At 45.4% G+C, this 18,747-nt stretch overlaps 1 protein-coding gene and 1 pseudogene across 1 annotated transcript; one reads left to right on the forward strand and one right to left on the reverse strand.

Annotated features, from left to right (window-relative positions):
* Window positions 1–5,122: 5,122 nt before the first annotated feature.
* Window positions 5,123–9,147, reverse strand: LOC136578706 (perilipin-2-like; annotated as a pseudogene).
* A 1,038-nt stretch (window positions 9,148–10,185) lies between these two features.
* On the forward strand, window positions 10,186–16,798 carry LOC136578462 (perilipin-2-like). Its single transcript, XM_066578553.1, has 7 exons — window positions 10,186–10,209; window positions 11,780–11,975; window positions 12,525–12,607; window positions 12,741–12,993; window positions 14,575–14,759; window positions 15,995–16,129; window positions 16,205–16,798. Exons 1-7 carry the CDS (start codon window positions 10,186–10,188, stop codon window positions 16,580–16,582), a joined length of 1,254 nt encoding a protein of 417 aa, XP_066434650.1. The 3' UTR covers window positions 16,583–16,798.
* The last annotated feature ends 1,949 nt before the right edge of the window (window positions 16,799–18,747 follow it).

An 18,747-nucleotide genomic window follows, 5' to 3' on the forward strand; every position in this document is an offset into this window, starting at 1 on the left:
CGCTGTGGATTAAGTTGGTGCTATATAAATACCAAGATTTATTTATTTTAAGACTGTATCTATTATTTGCACTACTGTGCGGTGACTGAGCAGGCACCTTGCTGCCATTGTTGGGAGACATTACAGAGCCACCTGTGACACCCATCTTATAGTCCCCATGCTCTCCCCTCCTTTGCCCATCTGGTTCAGGTGCTGCACCTCCACTAACTCCCTTGACTCTTGCATCAGCTGATAGAACCAAAATCTCCTGGGCTAGAATGGTATGATGGTTATTACCATTGCTTTCCTCAATACCCTTGGCATCATGAAAACTGAAGGTAATATGTAGGCCAACCTGAATTTCCAAAGGATGGACAGAGAATCGATTGCTAGGGGGTTGTCCCCCCTAGTATAAGAAGCAAAATCTCTCCACCTTGATGTTGAGCTGGATCATCATCAGGTCAAAGTCATATATATCCCATCTAAGGATGATTTGATGAAAATTTTCTAGGTTCAGAGCCCACTCTCTCGTGAAATAGAGAGAGACCTTGACTCAGTTTGTCTGTTACTACATTCCATGTCCCTCGAATGTGCATTGCTGTAAGGTGGGTTAAATTCTTCTCTGCTTGGGGGGCATGGCCTAGCTGAGCACCAGTATGGCCGCATAATCCGGAGCTCAGGGAAGCCAGGCTTTTACCAGCGACTTCAAAGCTCCTTCAGCGGCTGAAATCTCCTGCGCTGACGGTCCCTCTCTGCTGCCGCTGCAAGTCCACCCGTGCTCTGCCTGGCCGCTTGGAGACTTTCTTCTCAGCGCACAGCCGAACTCATAAGATGGCGCCAGGATCTCCTGCTCCGTATAGAACCACGGGGCGAGAGAAAGGAGATAGCCTGACATCTGATGCTTCCTCACAGCTTGAAAGGAGGTCAGGATAGGGAGATACTTCCCTAGGAGCTCTCACTTGCATGCTGCAAAGCTCAGGGAAAGGCTCTGCACACGCAGAAACATTCTCTGCTTTCACCCTCCAATAGTCCACTCAAACAGTGCGCCAAGCTGTTCAAAAGCCCATCGTTGTGGAGAGAAGCTCTCTCGAACAGCGCTGATATATTATGTATACAGAAGACCCATTTCGCTGCTTCCGCCTGTCCGAAAATATCAAATAAAAAATCTTCTAACATCTACCTGGCATGTGCACTCAACAAAAAAGCGGGAGTTATGATTGCATTTAGAGACTCTCCTCTGCTGGAAGTGTCTTTTCAAGAATTAGATCCTAAAAGGTAGATTCATAATACTAGCAGGAAAATTAAATTCAGTTCCGTTCACACTGTTCAATTTATATGCACCCAACAAGGCACAAATCAGATTTTTAAATAAGACCCTTAAAAAAACTGCAGAGGCACGAAATGGGTAAACTCAGGGTGTGTGGCGATTTTAATCTTATTCCAGACAGAATGATGGACTCGTCAGGTGGAGTCTCTAGAGATGCCCCTTCCTTGCTCCCCTGGATCCAGAGGGAGGCACTTTACAACACCTTCCAATGTTTAAATGCTTCAGCAAAAGAATACACCCTTTACTCCCTGTTCAACAAGATGCTTTCACGAATTGACTTGGTGCTGGTAGACAGATGCTCCCTCCCCTTTGTAAAAGATGCCAAAATTATTACAGCTGCTTGTTCTGACCACTCCTCAATTTTGGCGATCTTTTCGTGGGGGAAGTTTTGGAGGGGAAGCTAGGCCTTGGAGAAACAATCTCTTTTTGATGGGTATTTTTCAATATTCAAAACAAATCTCCGAAGCGTTAATAGAATACTTTGACTTTACGCTACTCCGGAAATATCTCCTCTTATAGTATGGAATGCCCATAAAGCTTTTATTAGGGGGTGCTTACTAAACTGAGTGCTAAACATAAAATGGAGAAGGCAGCGCAAATTACAGAGATTCTCTCACGCATTACAAACTCAAAAGCAGGGCTTAGACATTCTCCTTCAGATCTCAACCATGAAAAACTTTTCAGCCTGAGACAAAAAACTACGCTCCCTTCTCATGGAAAATTTTGATAAATCTTTAAGAGCTTCTCATATTAAATATTATGCAGCAATGAATAAACCCTCCTGACTAATGGCCAACTTACTCAAAAAGAAAATTGTTAAAGCAAAAATCCCTTATATGACCAACCCGATGGGCCGAGGTGAGAAAGTGTCTCACCCTAAACAGATAGAGATTTTCTGCCAATTTAAACTGTATAACCTTAATGAAGATGTTAATACACCTCAACCAACCCATCATGGGATTTTGGCCTTTCTCCGAGACTTAAATCTCCCCTCTATTTCAGAGGCCCAAAGTAACTTCCTAAACGAATCCATATTGGAGGTCAGAAATTTTAAACATTATCAAAACTATTAAACTGCAAAAATCCCCGGGACCGGATGGTTTCTCCAATGATTATTATAGGTTTTTTGCCAAGGTTCTTACACCACATATGACCCTCGCTTTTAATCAGGGAATGGCCCAAGCCGAACTCCCTTTAGAAAAGGTAGAGGCCAAAGTGGGCAGCGTCGCTAAACCTGGCAAGGACCCTACCTCCCCAGCAAACTTTCGACCAATATCGCTATTAAACTGCAACACAAAAATATCTTCAAAAGTTATAGCACAACACCTCCTTACAATACTCCCAGGCCAAGTTGGATTCATTAAGGGAAGACAAGCTCCAGATGGTATGCAAAGGGTTTTAAACCCTGTCTATTTTATTAGCCCTAGACGCTGAGAATGTATTTGACAGGCTACATTGGGGTTTCGCTTCCTCAGTGCTGGAAAAATTCGGCTTTACGGGAAAGATTATCAAAGCAATAAAAAAGATCTTTATTCTAACCCTACAGCCAAAATTTTGATAGTAAAGGGATCTGATAAGGTACCAGCTATCACAAATGGCACCTGGCAGGGTTGTCCTTTTTCTCCGCTCATTTTTGTATTGGTAATAAACCCTACTGCCCACTCTCCTCTACAACAGAAAATATTTAATCCCCCTGTGTCACTTCCCATTAGAGCCACCCTGGATGGGTCAAATTTATAAAAACTCTGACAAAGCCACGACTTCTATCATAAAACAAATCCCTATAGAAATGCTAGAATACTTTATCCCAGAACTCAAACTCTCTCCTGGTCCAAAAACGGTCTAAAGTAGAGATGAGCAAGCATACTCGGCTAAGGGCAATTGCCCAAGCAAGCATAGCCCTTAGTGAGTACCTGCCCGCTCGAGAGACAAGGTTCAGGTGCCGGCGCGGGGGAGTGGTGAGTAGCGGCAGTCAGTAGGTGGGGGTGGGGAGAAAGGAGGGAGGGAGCTCTCCCCTCCGTTCCTCCCCGCAGCTCCCTGCACGCCGCCGGCACCCGAACCTTTTCTCTCGAGCGGGCAGGTACTCGCTAAGGGCAATGGTCGCTCGAGTAATTGCCCTTAGTGAGTATACTCGCTCATCACTAGTCTAAAGCATATCTCATCCCTCTTTCATGAAGACAATATGAAGCCTTTTGAAGCTTTAGTAAATTAATTCACAATTTAATTGAAGTGACTTGTTCAAATATCTGCAAATACGCTTGTTTCTCCAGTTGTTCCATCTACAGGATATCGAAATTCCAGAAGCACTATCGCAAAGTCTACTCAAATTCCAGAAAATTAGTAAATCCAAAAGAAATACCCCCTCCCCCCCCAAAAAAAGACATGGGAGGAGAGATACCCAGTTTTACTACCCCATGTACCCATCCCAACTGGGCCTCTGTAATTACCCCTGTCTTCAGATGTACCATAAAGCTTATATTATTACTTTTATCTAAGATTTAGGAAATGTCAAAAAGGGTGAAGGGGGGGGGGGGGGATTATTTTTAGGGAGTCCTTTGTTTTTCACACAAAAGTGAGCAATGGGGCCTGGAATTTATTCAGTTGTGCCCTGAAGTCCAACCAGTTTTCCGGCTGTTATAGGCATAGCCATGTGTCCTATAAGTGGATTACTGCCACAAGGGTAGGTTTCTGAACACAGAGCACACAGGAGTATCCATTTTGTGGTGAAAGGCTTCATTCCTATGTGTGTGTTGTACAAATAAAAAAGTTTCAATTGACACAACTTCCCAAAAAATGAAGATCATAACTTTTTTCATTCTGCTTTGCTTAGATTCATTCAAAAACTGTAGGGTCAAAATACGCAGAACACCCACAGAATGAATTCATTAACGGGTCTAGTTTTCAAAATGGGGTCATTTGTGGGCCAGTCAAGGGCTCTACCAGTGAGCAATGGGGCCTAAAAGGCCTTCAAGCTAAATTTATGTTCTGAAAGCCACCGGCTGCTGCTTTAATTTTGGGCCCCATTGTGCATACAGACATAGTAGGGCCACAATGGATATGTTTCTGAACATGGGGAGGGAAAGAAGCCATTGTGGGGGTGTAAATCCTCATTTTCATGTACACCATTGAGGAAAAAACATGCCTTTAAAAATTATGTATTTGCAAAAAAATATATAAAACTATGGTTAAAATACTCATGACACCCTCTCAGTGAATACATTAAGGGGTGTAGTTTTTAAAATGCGGTCATTTGTGGGGGGCATCATTCTGACACCTATGAGTTTTCGCAATCTTGGCTTGGTACAGGAAAACAAAAAGTGTTTCTTAAAATGTTGACAAAGTTAAATTTATAGGTCTCCTAAATGGTTAAAAAAAAATAAAAAAAAAAATATATATTTTATCAAAAAGGTGTACAGTATTTTTGCACATATTTTGACATTTGCAATTGAAAACAAAAATAAGAGGGAAAACTTTGAAAATTAATAAATATGCCTAAAATGCTCAGATTAGTTGTATGTACACGGGTCAGACTAGTTGGTGCAGACATTTTAGTAATGCAAAAGTGCACATGAATAAAGTGGTTACATGTCAGTGATGCAGCTTGGATCTGGGTAGAATATATGGAAGGGGGGAAAAAAAGGCAGAAAACCCAAGAATAAGACAAAGACCAGTGTTACAGCCCCTTGCTGTCATGTGTCCTGGTGCTGCTGTTACTGGCCCTCAGATGAAGTTGGAGAACAAGGAGTTGGAAGTGGAATGGCGATGTGCGGTTGGGATTTGTCCATTTAAGTACAATGTCTCTTCACCTGAAGCTTTTTAATGCTCCTGGTTGTTAGAGACTTCCCAAACAGATTCTTGCTCCTCTTCTCGGCTACCAGCCAGTTGGGGGTTGAAGCCTGCTACCAGCCAGTTTACGGGAGAGTTGTTCACCAAGAGATCCAGCATCTCCTCCAGAGACCCCTTCATGTTTATGAGCTGCTCCTTGGTGGTGGTTAAGAGGCCAGCAGACATTTCTCTGAAGGAAGAGGCAGCATGGAAGGTCTGATAGATATCTGCAGCCATGGCACTCACATCTTGAGCTTTCTTCTGAAGGGTTTGTGGCAGACCTTGGACACTGGTGACCAGAGACAGGCATGTGGTTTGTAGCTGGTGACTAAGATTGCAGGCAGTAGACAGAGTGCGGAATTCCATGTGCTAGAGAGAAATAGACATGTGAGATTCCCAGGGTCCAGATGATGCCAGCATACACTATAGGGGATTGGCATTACCTCAGTGCATTCAGGGTCTCCACTAGCATCTTGTCCTGTGCCTTTACTCCACTCCAGCCACCTATTGTAGATCTTCTCCTGTGTAGCCTGGGTTTTGACTGGCATCATCCAAGTTTTTTAATGCATATTCAACCTTGAGGGAATAAGGTAATGTTATAATCACCATGTGTTCATAGGAGAGATTGTGGAAGACAGCTGACATTATACAGATCATTTCAGTTACACCAATATGTATTTATCCCTTCACAATATGAGATATAGAAGCAGCTAGAAAACTCCAGAACAGATTCCTTTAAGCAAGAACATCTGTTATATTTTCTATAGGCGATATAGAAATATCATGCCCTTAGCATGCCTTCTATGGAGGGACATTGTAGAGATACTGCAGCATTTCTACAGAGCCAATTGATGCTGCCACATGAAAAGAGCATCTAATGCTAAATGAGCAAGCAAGAAAACCTCTGAACTATTAAGTCTATACAAGTGTGGAACTCTTTAATGTTTAGGACTAGTCATTTTGTTTCAAGTGCAAGATATACAAGTTCTTAACTGAAATCTAAACTGTATTACAGACGAATATACACACTTTTGCAGGAGTTTTGCTGACAAGGTTTCACTAGTTTTCAGACATCAGATTCCTCAAGTAGATTTACTCACCAAGTCAACTGTGATCTGGAGCTGAGCAATGGCTTCCTGGCTTCTGCATTCGTCATCCTTGTTCCGGGTCACAGCTTGTTGATAAGCACGTCTGCGGGCCTTGGTAGAGAGGGATCCCAGGCGGACATAGTAGCTGGCCTCATCTTGGGTCAACTCAATGTCTGCTTGTTTAGTTGCTTCCTCAGCTAAAATTAGGAGACATTACAGTTATGTCTATATAGATTCTTCAAGGGCTCCATCACTATACAGATTTATTCTTTCAATATAACCATTTGTTAATAGTGGCGACAGTGAGGATGAGACCCTCCATTTATAGACCACCTACTATGAGGCTCCAGTCGCCATAGGAGGGCCTTGGTGCTGCTCATAGCCACAGAAGTGATGCTTCTCACACTTGTCTCTGCGACGTCACATACAAGTTTCAGGTAGGGATGGTTGTCTTTGGTGGTCAAATAGGCAGAAGACACCAGATCATAAGTGGAGCTCACCAATGGGAGGTTCACCAACCTTTCCAGCACATTCTAAGGGGGAACAAGACACACTGAAGTATAAGGAAGGGTTAATTGGAGTTTGGAATTTTCCAGGGAAATACTATTGATGAGCCATCATCAGGATCAGTCATCACCAGTTGATCTGCCAGAGTCCGTCACTCCGGACCCCTACCGATCAGCTGTCTGGGTGCAAGCTATCAGCACCCCAATAACAGATGTTGGAGCAGAAGCCTCCGCACTTGTAACTGCAGGCACGGCTCGAATTGACTTATCCCATTGCTTACAGCATGCGCCTGCTCAGCTAATCAGTTGGGGTCCCAAACAACCGACCCTGGCTGATCAACTAGTGATGTCCAATCCTGATGATAGGTCATCAATGGTATGTCAGTGGAAAACCCATTTTAGGCTGTTTTCACGCCGAGCCGATATAAGTCCTCCCCATCTGCGGGGGGGGGGGGGGGGGAAGAATGGAAGAGCCAGGAGCAGGAACTGAGCTCCCGCCCCCTCTCTGCCTCCTCTCCGCCCCTCTGCACCATTTGCAATGAAAGTAGGTGGGATGGGGCGGAGCTACATTTTATGAATTAGCCCCACCCCTGTCCCACCTCTCCCCGTTGCAAATAGTGCAGAGCGGCGGAGAGGGGGCAGAGAGGGGGCGGGAGCTCAGTTTCTGCTCCTGGCTCTTCTATCCTCCCACCCCCACCCCCGCAGATGAGGACGATGTATATCGGCTCGGCGTGAAAACCGAGCCGATATGCGTTCGAGAGAATGCAGCCTAAAAGCTTAGACCAGTCTAAATAACTACTTCCTTATATTTGATTAGATTTTATACAGTGGAATCTCCCGAGGGATAACCATCGAGATGAATATTTTGAGATACCAGAAGATAAGTGAGAATGGCAGAGCTGACCAGAAGACCTGCAACAATCAGTATATGCCCAATATACCCATTTAACCCTTCAAGACCAGGCTTTCAACAAAACCATTAAATGTATGGGGAAAAAAAGTTCTAAAGACTTCAAGTGGGTAGAAGTCTAATTAATATATATATATATATATATGGCGGGGATAGTTTTTAACAACATTTACAGTGCAGTAAAAGGGACATATGAACTTCGCTCTATGTCAGTACAATTACAGTGATATAATATGTATATACTGTTTTTAAGCCTGTTTTTAAGAGCATCTTGCAGTCTCAGAGTAGTGGAATACTTTTACAAAGCGTAGAAATTCTGTATCAAAATCCACAAGTAGACATTTTGCTATTGGAGTGGAATCTCCAGCTGCGAATTAAGCGTCTTTCGGTGCATCTCGTGGATATATTCTGCTCGTCTGGAAGCACCGTGAGGGACCTTTTGCATGCATGGAGAGTTTCTGCAAGATGCAACCAGATCCGCAGTGCAAATGCAGATTTTCTTGCACTTTTTTAGCTGCCAGATTATGTCTTTTGTATGTTTGAAACCCACCAGACGTCCTTAGCTTTACAGCAATAATGTTTTCTACTGTGGAAGTTAATCTTACAGCTTTGAAGCAAAACCATGCAGATTTTAGCTTGTGCAGAATTCAAGCCCCACAGAAATAACAGTTGTCTGTATAGACCAATTCCATTCTGCATAAAAGGTCCCTTAGGGGCCAATGCCCATGGATGGATTATCGCTGCGGAATTCATGGTCAGACGCCGACGCAAATTCTGCAGTAACGACCATCTATAGACATGCTGTGTTAACAGATCCTCCCCTGCCTACAGCGATTTTGCGCTCTCGGGGGAGAATCACAGCAAGTTTCATTTTGTGAGGGGGGGGGGGGGGGGGGGAAGCACGTACGGCTTCCATTTCAGCCAATGCAAGCTGTCTGTCCAGCGATATTCCACTGCGGAGTATCGCAGGAATCTGCATCACAGCCCAGTGCGTCATGCTCTGCACTACAAACGCACACTGACTCGCCAGGCGAGACACTCACAGCAGATCCAGACATATGAATATAGGGTCTCCGTGGGGCGCCGAGTCTGATTCCACTGCGAGACCCAGCCATGGGGATGAGGCCTAAGGCGATTTCACAGAAGCTGGAGTTACCCCTCAAGATGCACCACAAACAGCAGCAAATTCTGCAGACTACCTGTCAGCAGCATCAAAACCTAGCTAGACTTGCAGACTTTGGCATCCAATTCTGCAGATTTGAATGCATCCTGCAGGAGAATTCCATCCAGTATGAAAGCACCTTCCAGTGTAGAATAGATCGCTACCCAAGGAGTGTAAGGCTTTTCTCACGAAGTACTTACCTGTTGTTGCGGCTCCATTTCAGCCTTATTACTAGCATTATGCAAGACACTGTCAGACAGAAGACCTGATAGCCTACCACAAGAAGCAGCCACCCAACATGCAGCAAAAACCCTACACACCACAGACACCACAGCCACCACCAACCCCATCTCTTCCCAACCAAAAGCTTTTCAAGAAGGCAGGAATGACAGCTCTTTGATCGTTCAGGGACTTATAGGAGGCTAACCACACCCACCAGGTAATGGTCTTGTCAGGTGTGATGTCACTAGTGGGGTGGGGCCTCCCAGGATTGTAGGACTCATAACAGGAAGAATTTAGGGCTAGGGGTACAAGAAATCGAACCTCGATGCAGTTGCAGCATTGTGGCAACCGATAACTGTCAAAACTGCCTTACAAGATATGACGGATATGTCTGGGATGTGCAGTTACTTTGTACCCCACCCGTTACTGAATGGAGATGAGAAATATTGCAACTTAAAAAAATGTGCATGTGATAAATGTCTCTAAGGGCTATTTCAGACAACCGTATATTGGCACAGTTTTCACGCCGAGCCGATATACGGTGTCCTTGTCTGCAGGGGGAGGAGGATGGAAGAGCCAGGAGCAGGAACTGAGCTCCCGCCCCCTCTCCGCCCCTCTCTACTATTTGCAATAGGAGGAGGCGGAGCTAAGTACCTGCGGTCGTCTGAATAAGCCCTTAAACATCCTGTGATGATATATTCCCTTTATGGATGTTTCACACAAAACTGAACAGCGTTGTGGAATTTGTCCTCTTGAGAAATATTCAGCACAAAGTTTGCGCTGCTAACATGCAGATTTTGGTGCTGAAAATAGGAGAATCCTGACGGCAATTCTACACCAACATTTGCAGTGCGCTGTGCAGAATATGTAGATGTGTATCTGCTGTGTACCGAATATTTTGCGCCTGTGAAAAATAGCCGGGGCGCATACGCCCGTGTGCATGTACCCTTATCTTGGGAGGCTCTTAGCCTTCCAATTGACTCCACCCATCTGATGACATCACACCTACTAGTAGCAGCACCTGGTGGGTGTGGTTAACTGCCTATAAGTCCACAGACTCCCCAGGAGCAGTCATGCTTTTCTTCTCCTACAGCTCTTGGTTGGTGAGCGGTGCCAGAGTGTCAGCTCTTGTGTCTGGCTGCTTCTTGTAGGTTATTACTAGTAATATGGCTGAAATGGTGGAGCAACAAGTAAGTACTGAGTGTTCTGTAATGGGGTTATTACTGACTGTCAGGCTTCTAACTGTCATGGAAACCCATTAGTACTCTGCAATTGCACTGCAGGGTGATGAGGGGTGTCAGAAAAAGCCCCCTCCCGCTGTCATTTGCTTACATGCTGTAGCTGGTATTGTGGCATGTAAGGGGTTAAACTGCCAGGATGTGAGGTTTCTCTGCTCTTGGCAGTTAAGGTGCCTTCACACTTGTGATATTGCTGTCTTTTTCTATAATGCAAATCTCAACAACACTTTATAATGTTAAAAAAGCATTGCACAAAAATAGAAAGTGTGTTTAGCGTGTGCGTGTGTGTGTTTTTCCTATTTATTTGGCCCTCATGTGGAAGAGCCCCAACAGATATGGATTTTTATGGTGTCCATGGTGCAGGAAAAGATGTGCTAACTTTAAAGGCTTTCATGTTATACCGGTAGTGGCTCATAAAGTCTTTAGTCTCACTACAGAAGGTATAACTCTAAGCTATAAAAGCCTTGTATAACCATCAGTGCTAGAGAGAGTAGACGGCTCTTATGGCTCCATTCAGGGGAATAGAGTTCATATTTGTGCATCTCCATGCACAAACCTATACGAGACTTGTGCTAGCGTAAGCCCCGTGGCCTTAGACAGTGTAATACACCAGTGTTGAACAAGCCAAACCAGAACTGTTTCACATCACACTTGGTTTTGGGTTGAGCTTTGCTAACCTGAAAGGAGTAGTGTTCTACTGATCTGTGGTGGTCAACCCAAATACCTGGGGTGTGTATAAATATTTACAACAGTCTTCTGTATATACGGATGTTCTGTGCTAGTAGAAATACAGATTATATACAAGTCTTCTGGTTAATGCTCTTAACTAGGTAATGGTCTTCTCAGGTGTGATGTCACTAGTGGGGCGGGGCCTCCCAGGATTGTAGGACTCAACACATAACAGGAAGAATTTAAGGCTAGGGGTACAAGAAATCCAACCTCGATGCAGTCACAGCATTGTGGCAACCGATAACTGTCAAAACTGCCTTACAAGATATGACGGATATGTCTGGGATGTGCAGTTACTTTGTACCCCACCAGTTACTGAATGGAGATGAGAAATATTGCAACTTAAAAAAATGTGCATGTCATAAATGCCCTTTAAGGGTGCATTCCCACGACCGTATATCGGCTCGGTTTTCACGCCGAGCCGATATACGTTGTCCTCGTGTGCAGGGGGGGTGGATGGAAGAGCCAGGAGCAGGCACTGAGCTCCTGCCCCCTCTCTGCCTCCTCTCCGCCCCTCTGCACTATGCACAATGAAAAGAGGCGGGACAGGGCTAAGTTCTGAGAATTAGCCCCGCCCCCGTTCCACCTCTCCCCATTGCAAATAGTGCAGAGGGGTGGAGAGGAGGCAACGAGGGGGCGGGAGCTCAGTTCCTGCTCCTGACTCTTCCATCCACCCCCCCCCCCCCCTGCACATGAGGGCGACGTATATCGGTGTTCATGGTGCAGAAAAAGATGTGCTAACTTAAAGACTTTAACCCTTCCCTGTACTTCAGTGTTTCCTGTTCCCCCTTAGAATGTGCTGGAAAGGTTGGTGAACCTCCCATTGGTGAGCTCCACTTATGATCTGGTGTCTACTGCCTATGGGACCACCAAAGACAACCATCCCTACCTGAAATCTGTATGTGACGTCGCAGAGACCAGTGTGAGAAGCATCACTTCTGTGGCTATGAGCAGCGCCGAGCCCCTCCTACAGCGACTGGAGCCTCAAAGTAGGTGATCGATGGAAGAAGGGTCTTGCCTTCAACAAGCTTTCACTGATCGTCTAATCATACATCTGTTATCTTAAGCGATAGAAGTATTTCCTAACTCTAAAAGAACCATTAAAGAATGACCAACACTGTACCGTCTGCCATGATATTGGCTTTGCTTTAAGGACTATTCAAACGGGTGGATTTTCTGTCCGTGTACTACATAAACACATTATAGCCTATAAGGCTCCTCACATGGATGATCTATGTTGGGGAGGAAAACCTTGTTGAATATCCTACTCTGGTCCAGGTCACAGATTAGTAGGACTTGCAATATCCACTGTCTCCACATACAGAACACACAGGTGTCTGGGTGCTGTTAACTGGGGTTGTCTAAGATTCACACATGTCCATCTGAATCTGGCCTTAGATGAGCAGTTTGTTCCCTCCAAGCTTAGAAGTAGCTTAATGTCCTTCAGACAGTCTGGTATTCCTGGTGCTCTGTGACTTGCTATGTACTAATGATGATTAGTAGTATCACAATGAAGGATAATCGTTCTCCCTCTTCAGTCGCTCTGGCTAACAACATGGCCTGTGCTGGCCTGGATAAGATGGAAGAGAAGCTGCCTATTCTCCATCAGCCTTCTGGAAAGGTGAGCTACTAAATCCTGGGGACCTTATAAATGTCCCATAAACTATCCTCCTCTGTAATAGTGGTGCAGTGTGAACAATAGCGGGGTGGGTTGCTGGGTTGGAGCTCATGGGTATAAATGTCTCTTCTGGCAGGTGGTGGCTAATGCCTCAGAAGCAGTTGTTGGGGCCAAGGATGCCGTCGTTCAGAGGATCACAGGAATAGTGGATAAAACCCAGGGAGCTGTTCAGGATGGTGTGGAGAGGACTAAGGCTGTAGTAAATGGCAGCATTAGCACAGTCCTGGGAAGCGGTGTAGGGGAGATGATGATCAATCGTGTGGACGCTGCACTATCCAAGTCTGAATCTCTTCTGGAACGATACCTGCCGCCGACAGACGAAGAATTGGGTAAGAGAATGCAGCCCATTATAAAGACCTGGCGCTCTGTTGCATGTGACGTGCTCTCCGCAGCACACTGAGAAATGCTGCTGATTGTAATGCAAGGTAAAAAATGCATGCTGTTGAGGTTTTGCTCCCCCCTCCCCTCATAGGAGTGACAGTTTATTCCCTGTGAAGTTCTATATCCTCTCAGCCTTTGTCCCAGTCGCCCAATCAAAAGGCAGAGATTTGAATGTCCTGCTTTTCTTACCTGCAGGGATTTAAATCTCTGCTACACCTGAACACTCTTACTTCTGTGGTCCTGGTCATTCAACTTCAAACAGGTTCTCACGTTTCCTCTTGACTTTTGGGACCCCAAAACCCCTAGGTCTCCAATTGTTTGTATATTTTAACCAGCTGAACTGATTAAGGGGTTTGGCCCAGAAAAGCATCTTCCCATGCTGGCCATGCATTTTTATATATATAAAAAAAAACAAAAAAAAAAACTGCAACGTTTACAATATTTATTTCACACTTGGGGCTTATTCAGATGACTATCGGCTGAGTATTTACACCAGCTGATATACGGCGTCCCCCTCTGCAGGGGGAGGAGGCTGGAAGGGCCAGGAGCAGTTCACTGAGCTCCTGCCCCCTCTCTGCCCCTCAGCACTATTTGCAATGGGAGGAGGCTTGAAGGGGTGGAGCTAAGTCTCAGAACTTGGCTCCACCCTGCCTTCTCTCATTGCAAATAGTGCAGAGGGGGTGGGATCTCGGTGCACTGCTTCTGGCTTTTCCAGCCTCCTCCCCCTGCAGAGAGGGATGCCATATATCAGCCGGGACGAATACCTGGCCGACACTGCTACCAAGTGTCACGACCTTAAAGGGGTTGTCCCGCGCCGAAACGTTTTTTTTTTTTCAATAGCCCCCCCGTTCGGCGCAAGACAAACCCGATGCAGGGGTAAAAAAAACAACCGTCCGGTACTTAGCCGAATCCCGGCGCTGCTGCGACTTCGTACTTACCTTGCTAAGATGGCCGCGGGGATATTCACCCTCGGTGGGCCGCAGGTCTTCTGTGCGGTCCATTGCCGATTCCAGCCTCCTGATTGGCTGGAATCGGCACACGTGACGGGGCGGAGCTACGAGGAGCCGCTCTCCGGCACGAGTGGCCCCATTCAGAAGAAAGAAGACCGGACTGCGCAAGCGCGTCTAATCGGGTGATTAGACGGCACCATGGAGACGGGGACGCTAGCAACGGAACAAGTAAGTGAATAACTTCTGTATGGCTCATAATTAATGCACAATGTACATTACAAAGTGCATTAATATGGCCATACAGAAGTGTATAACCCCACTTGCTTTCGCGGGACAACCCCTTTAAGGATCCCTGCCTCTGGCTCCATTGAACTAAGCTTTTATAAGGCACTTTTTAGCTTTGATCTTGAAGCCCAAGCGAATATAATCATAGCAGTGACCTTACATCCTTTCCACTACCAGCTCGACACTTTAACTGCAGCATGAAGGCTTGTACTGTAGAAACACTAAATGATCTGTATAGTGATGGAGCCCTTGAAGAGCCTATCTAGATATAACTGTAATGTCTCCTTATTTCAGCTAAGGAAGCTTCTAAACTAGAAGGCTTTGAGTTGTCCCAAGATAAGGCCAGCTACTATGCCCGCCTGGGATCCCTCTCTACCAAGGCCAGCAGCCGCACTTATCAACAAGCTGTGACCAAGATCAAGGATGCCACATGCAGAGGCCAGGAAGCCATTGCTCAGCTGCAGATCACAGTTGACCTGGTGAGTAAATCTCTTTGAGGGATCTGTTATGGGTTTTAGTAAATGCTTTTGGCAGCAGTTTTAATCTGCTGATAGACCTCTTGTAGTGGCATGTAGAATCTATCCTGTAATATAAAGGTTCTTGTATTGTAATGAAAATTAGTAGTTGAAAATATATAAAAGGTCTACTTGCCTTTTTTTTTTTTTTTTCTCGTGGCACTAAGTTTATGTATTAAAACTAGTTGACACCCCTTAACTTTCCAATGTGAGCCCCAAAAACTGCTATACAGGTATATTGAGTCTTGTACCAATTAATTTAGAAAATATTTTTATTGTATAATTTGTGGGTGGAATTGGATTACCAACAAGTGGCCTAATGTCTTTAGTGTGAGACAGGTGGTAGTGCTCTACGGAGGGTGGTCATATGGGATGTGGGGGCATTCTCTCTAGCTGCTATAAATGAAAACAGTGTGCTATTTTTGGGGAGTTCTTTGGTACCAAGTGTTGTGTAGATGCTTACACAAGCTCATCTGTTCCGATGCCTCAATAGGCCCTCAAAGCCTGAACATAGTCAACATTCAGTCACTCTTGTATCCTGGACTGACACAGCTTGCAGCCATGTTTGGTGGTCTGCATACCTCATAGTCTCTGTCATTCCCCACCCTGTTGGCTGCATCTGAGGGAGAAGTCAATGACCAGTTTACTCCAGGCAAAACCTGGTGGGTTTGGTGAAGTGAACCCATTATAAGGGAGTTTTGGTTAACTGAATCATCTGCTTAGATCTCCATTATGTAAACAAGTTAGGCAAAAAGGCAATTATTGCTCTATTAGTTACCAACCCCAGTTAGCTAACTCGGACTCTGAGACTTATTCTGATTACCAGTGGTTTCCCAAGAATAATCTTTCAGATTACTAAACTGTTCTGGAGTTGTTCCTTCTGCTTAAATAAAATTGAGCGTTGTGTATAATCCAGGGAGCTATGACACCGGGACGTGTTTAATCCCAGGGAGCTATGACACCGGGACAGGTAAGTATAACATTTGCATCCCCCAGACTCAGCGGGGTCACCTACTTTCAGATCACAAGCTTAGTTTATAGGGCTCTGAAGGATAACTGTCTACTTCTAAAACTCATATTGTGAGGAAAATACATACTGGTGTAACTGATACACATTTATGAAATCGTATAATGACTGCATCTTACACAATCTCTGCACTGACCACATGGTGAATATAACATTACCATATTCTCTCAAGGTTGAATACACAAGAAAGCACATGGATGATGCCAGTCACAAAATCCAGAATGCACAGGAGAAGATCTACAATAAGTGGCTGGAGTGGAGTAAAGGCACAGGACAAGATGCTAGTGGAGACACTGAATGCACTGAGGTAATGCCAATCCCCCTATAGTGTGTGTTGGCATCATCTGGACCCTGGGAATCTCACATGTCTATTTCTCTCTAGCACACAGAATCCCGCACTCTGGCTATTGCCCGCAATCTCAGTCACCAGCTACAAACCACATGTCTGTCTCTAGTCACCGGTGTCCAAGGTCTGCCACAAACCCTTCAGAAGAGAGCTCAAGATGTGAGTGCCATGGCTGCAGATGTCTATCAGACCTTCCATGCTGCCTCTTCCTTCAGAGAAATGTCTGCTGGCCTATTAACCACCACTAAGGAGCAGCTCGCAAACATGAAGGGGTTTCTGGAGGAGGTGCTGGATCTCTTGGTGAACAACTCTCCCCTAAACTGGCTGATAGGGGGCTTTAACCCCCAACTGGCTGGTAGCCGAGAAGAGGAGCAAGGATCTCGTGGGGAAGAGTCTACCAACCAGGAGCATTAAAAGCTTCAGGTGAAGAAACACTAATTAAATGGTCAAACTCCAACTCCTTGTTCTTGCCTTCATCCGAGGGCTGGTAATGGCAGCACCAGGACACATGACAGTGGAGGGGATCTGTCTGTAATTGTCTCTTTATAAAAAATATAACCTTCATTGATGTATAACCACTATGTAGACCTACTGTTCTTGTGCACTTTTGTATTAAAATGTCTGCATGAACACTTCAGTGTTGCTGATTTGTGTACATACAGCTGTTCAAAGAATGTCAAAGATATTAACCCTTTCCAATCCATGTCAGGCCTGCCCCAACATCATTTTCCTCCACGGCTCCAATGTCGGGACAGGCCCAACACTGCAGTGCAGGAGTGCATCTGCACCTGATCGTCAGGCACATCTGGTGCAGATGCACTGGTCCTCATCCTTCACACATTACATAGCGCTCAATTAGCCCTATGTAATGCACGGAGATTCTGCCCAGCGATCATGTAAATGCCGGGTGCCACCTGACACCAGTTGTCACATGATCACCGATCACCCCCACGGAGTAGTGACCACCTGCACCCTCCTGAACTCTGTCAGATGAGGAGGGTGAAGGAAACTTTTTTTTTTTTTTCCATTCTCCGCAGCTCCAATTTATTTGGAGCTGGGGAGAATGGATGAGAAAAATTAAAAAGGGTTAGCTATGTGGTTCAAACTGAGAACCTTTTAATATTCCTACTGGAACACAATTTTTCAATGAAGCAGATTTGATACAGGAGTACCTAAACCCAATAACCTAAGATTGTCATGACCTATCATATGGCCAGTTGGATGCTAGTGATTTGACAATTTCCATTTTACCCTGACTTGGAGGTATTATGGTGACAGTAACCCTTTTCTATCCTTAGGATTGGGGGGCTTGCATTTTCTACTGTAAAACAAAACTGTTTCAACAACTAAAACAAGAAAGTGGCAAAGAAGCTCTAAAAACCTATTAAAAAAGCAAAGGTGAAGACAGCCAAAAAGCAACACTTACCCAAAACTGTTCAATTACATAAATGGTAAAGATTAATACTAAATTTAATTCTAGCCAATAGACATGAGCAGAGTTGTGTTCCCAGAGACACTAGGTTCTGCATGGAGTAAGCCTCTGTAGTGGCCCAGGCTCCTCCAGAATAGCCGTACATTAAGGGCTCATGTCCACGGGGAAAATATGATTTAGGATCCGCAGCGGATCTCCCGCATGCGGATCCGCATCCCATAGGGATGCATTGACCACCCGCGGGTACATAAATACCCGCGGATCGTCAATAAAAGTGATTTTAAAAAAAATGGAGCATGAAAAAATCTGGACCATGCTCCATTTTCATGCGGGTCTCCCGCGGGGACGGCTCCCGCGGGCTTCTATTGAAGCCTATGGAAGCCGTCCGGATCCGCGGGAGACCTAAAATAGGAATTTAAAGCATTTCCTCACCCGCAGCGGGCCGCGAAACTCTGCTCTTCCTCACGGCCGCATCTCCCTTGCTTCGGCTCGGCGGATGTGCCCGGCGCATGCGCGCGGCACGTCGACGACGTGCCGTCGGCGTCAGGAATTCATCCGCCGTCCGAAAATGAAGATCCGGCCGTGAGGAACAGCTGACCTTCCCCACCCGCGCCGGATAGGTAAATGCTTTTAAATTGCTATTTTCGGCGCTCATGTCCGCGGGGCAGGAGGGACCCGCTGCAGATTCTACATATAGAATCTGCAGTGGATCTGATTTTCCCCGTGGACATGAGGCCTAATGGTCCTGTCACATCTACCTATATGCTTCCAGGAGACCTGGAAAGTACCATATGTCGGAAAAAAACTTGTTTTCCCCCTTAAGCTTAAAAGCTTGGCATTAGCTGGCTGTATGTCATGCCTCTACTGATTGGTCAAGGGGTGTATTTGGAGCTAAGAGCAGGAAACTACAAAGTGAGCCTCTATGCTGAGGGAGAGGAGAGAAACTGTGAGAACAAGACAGGAAGTGGAGGAGTTGAAGAGTCTGCTGAGAGACATATAAGAGGTCAGTAGAGCAAGCAGCTAGGATTCATCAGTTCCCTAGCTTGACAGCAGTGAGGAGTAAACAGCTGGGACCCAGTCCACTTAAACAGTGAGTTACCGAAAAAACCCAGTGAAGTCAAAGGTCCACAAAAATCTTAAAACTGCA

The sequence above is a fragment of the Eleutherodactylus coqui genome, chromosome 9, assembly GCF_035609145.1.
Source record: "Eleutherodactylus coqui strain aEleCoq1 chromosome 9, aEleCoq1.hap1, whole genome shotgun sequence".
Lineage (NCBI taxonomy): Eukaryota > Metazoa > Chordata > Amphibia > Anura > Eleutherodactylidae > Eleutherodactylus > Eleutherodactylus coqui.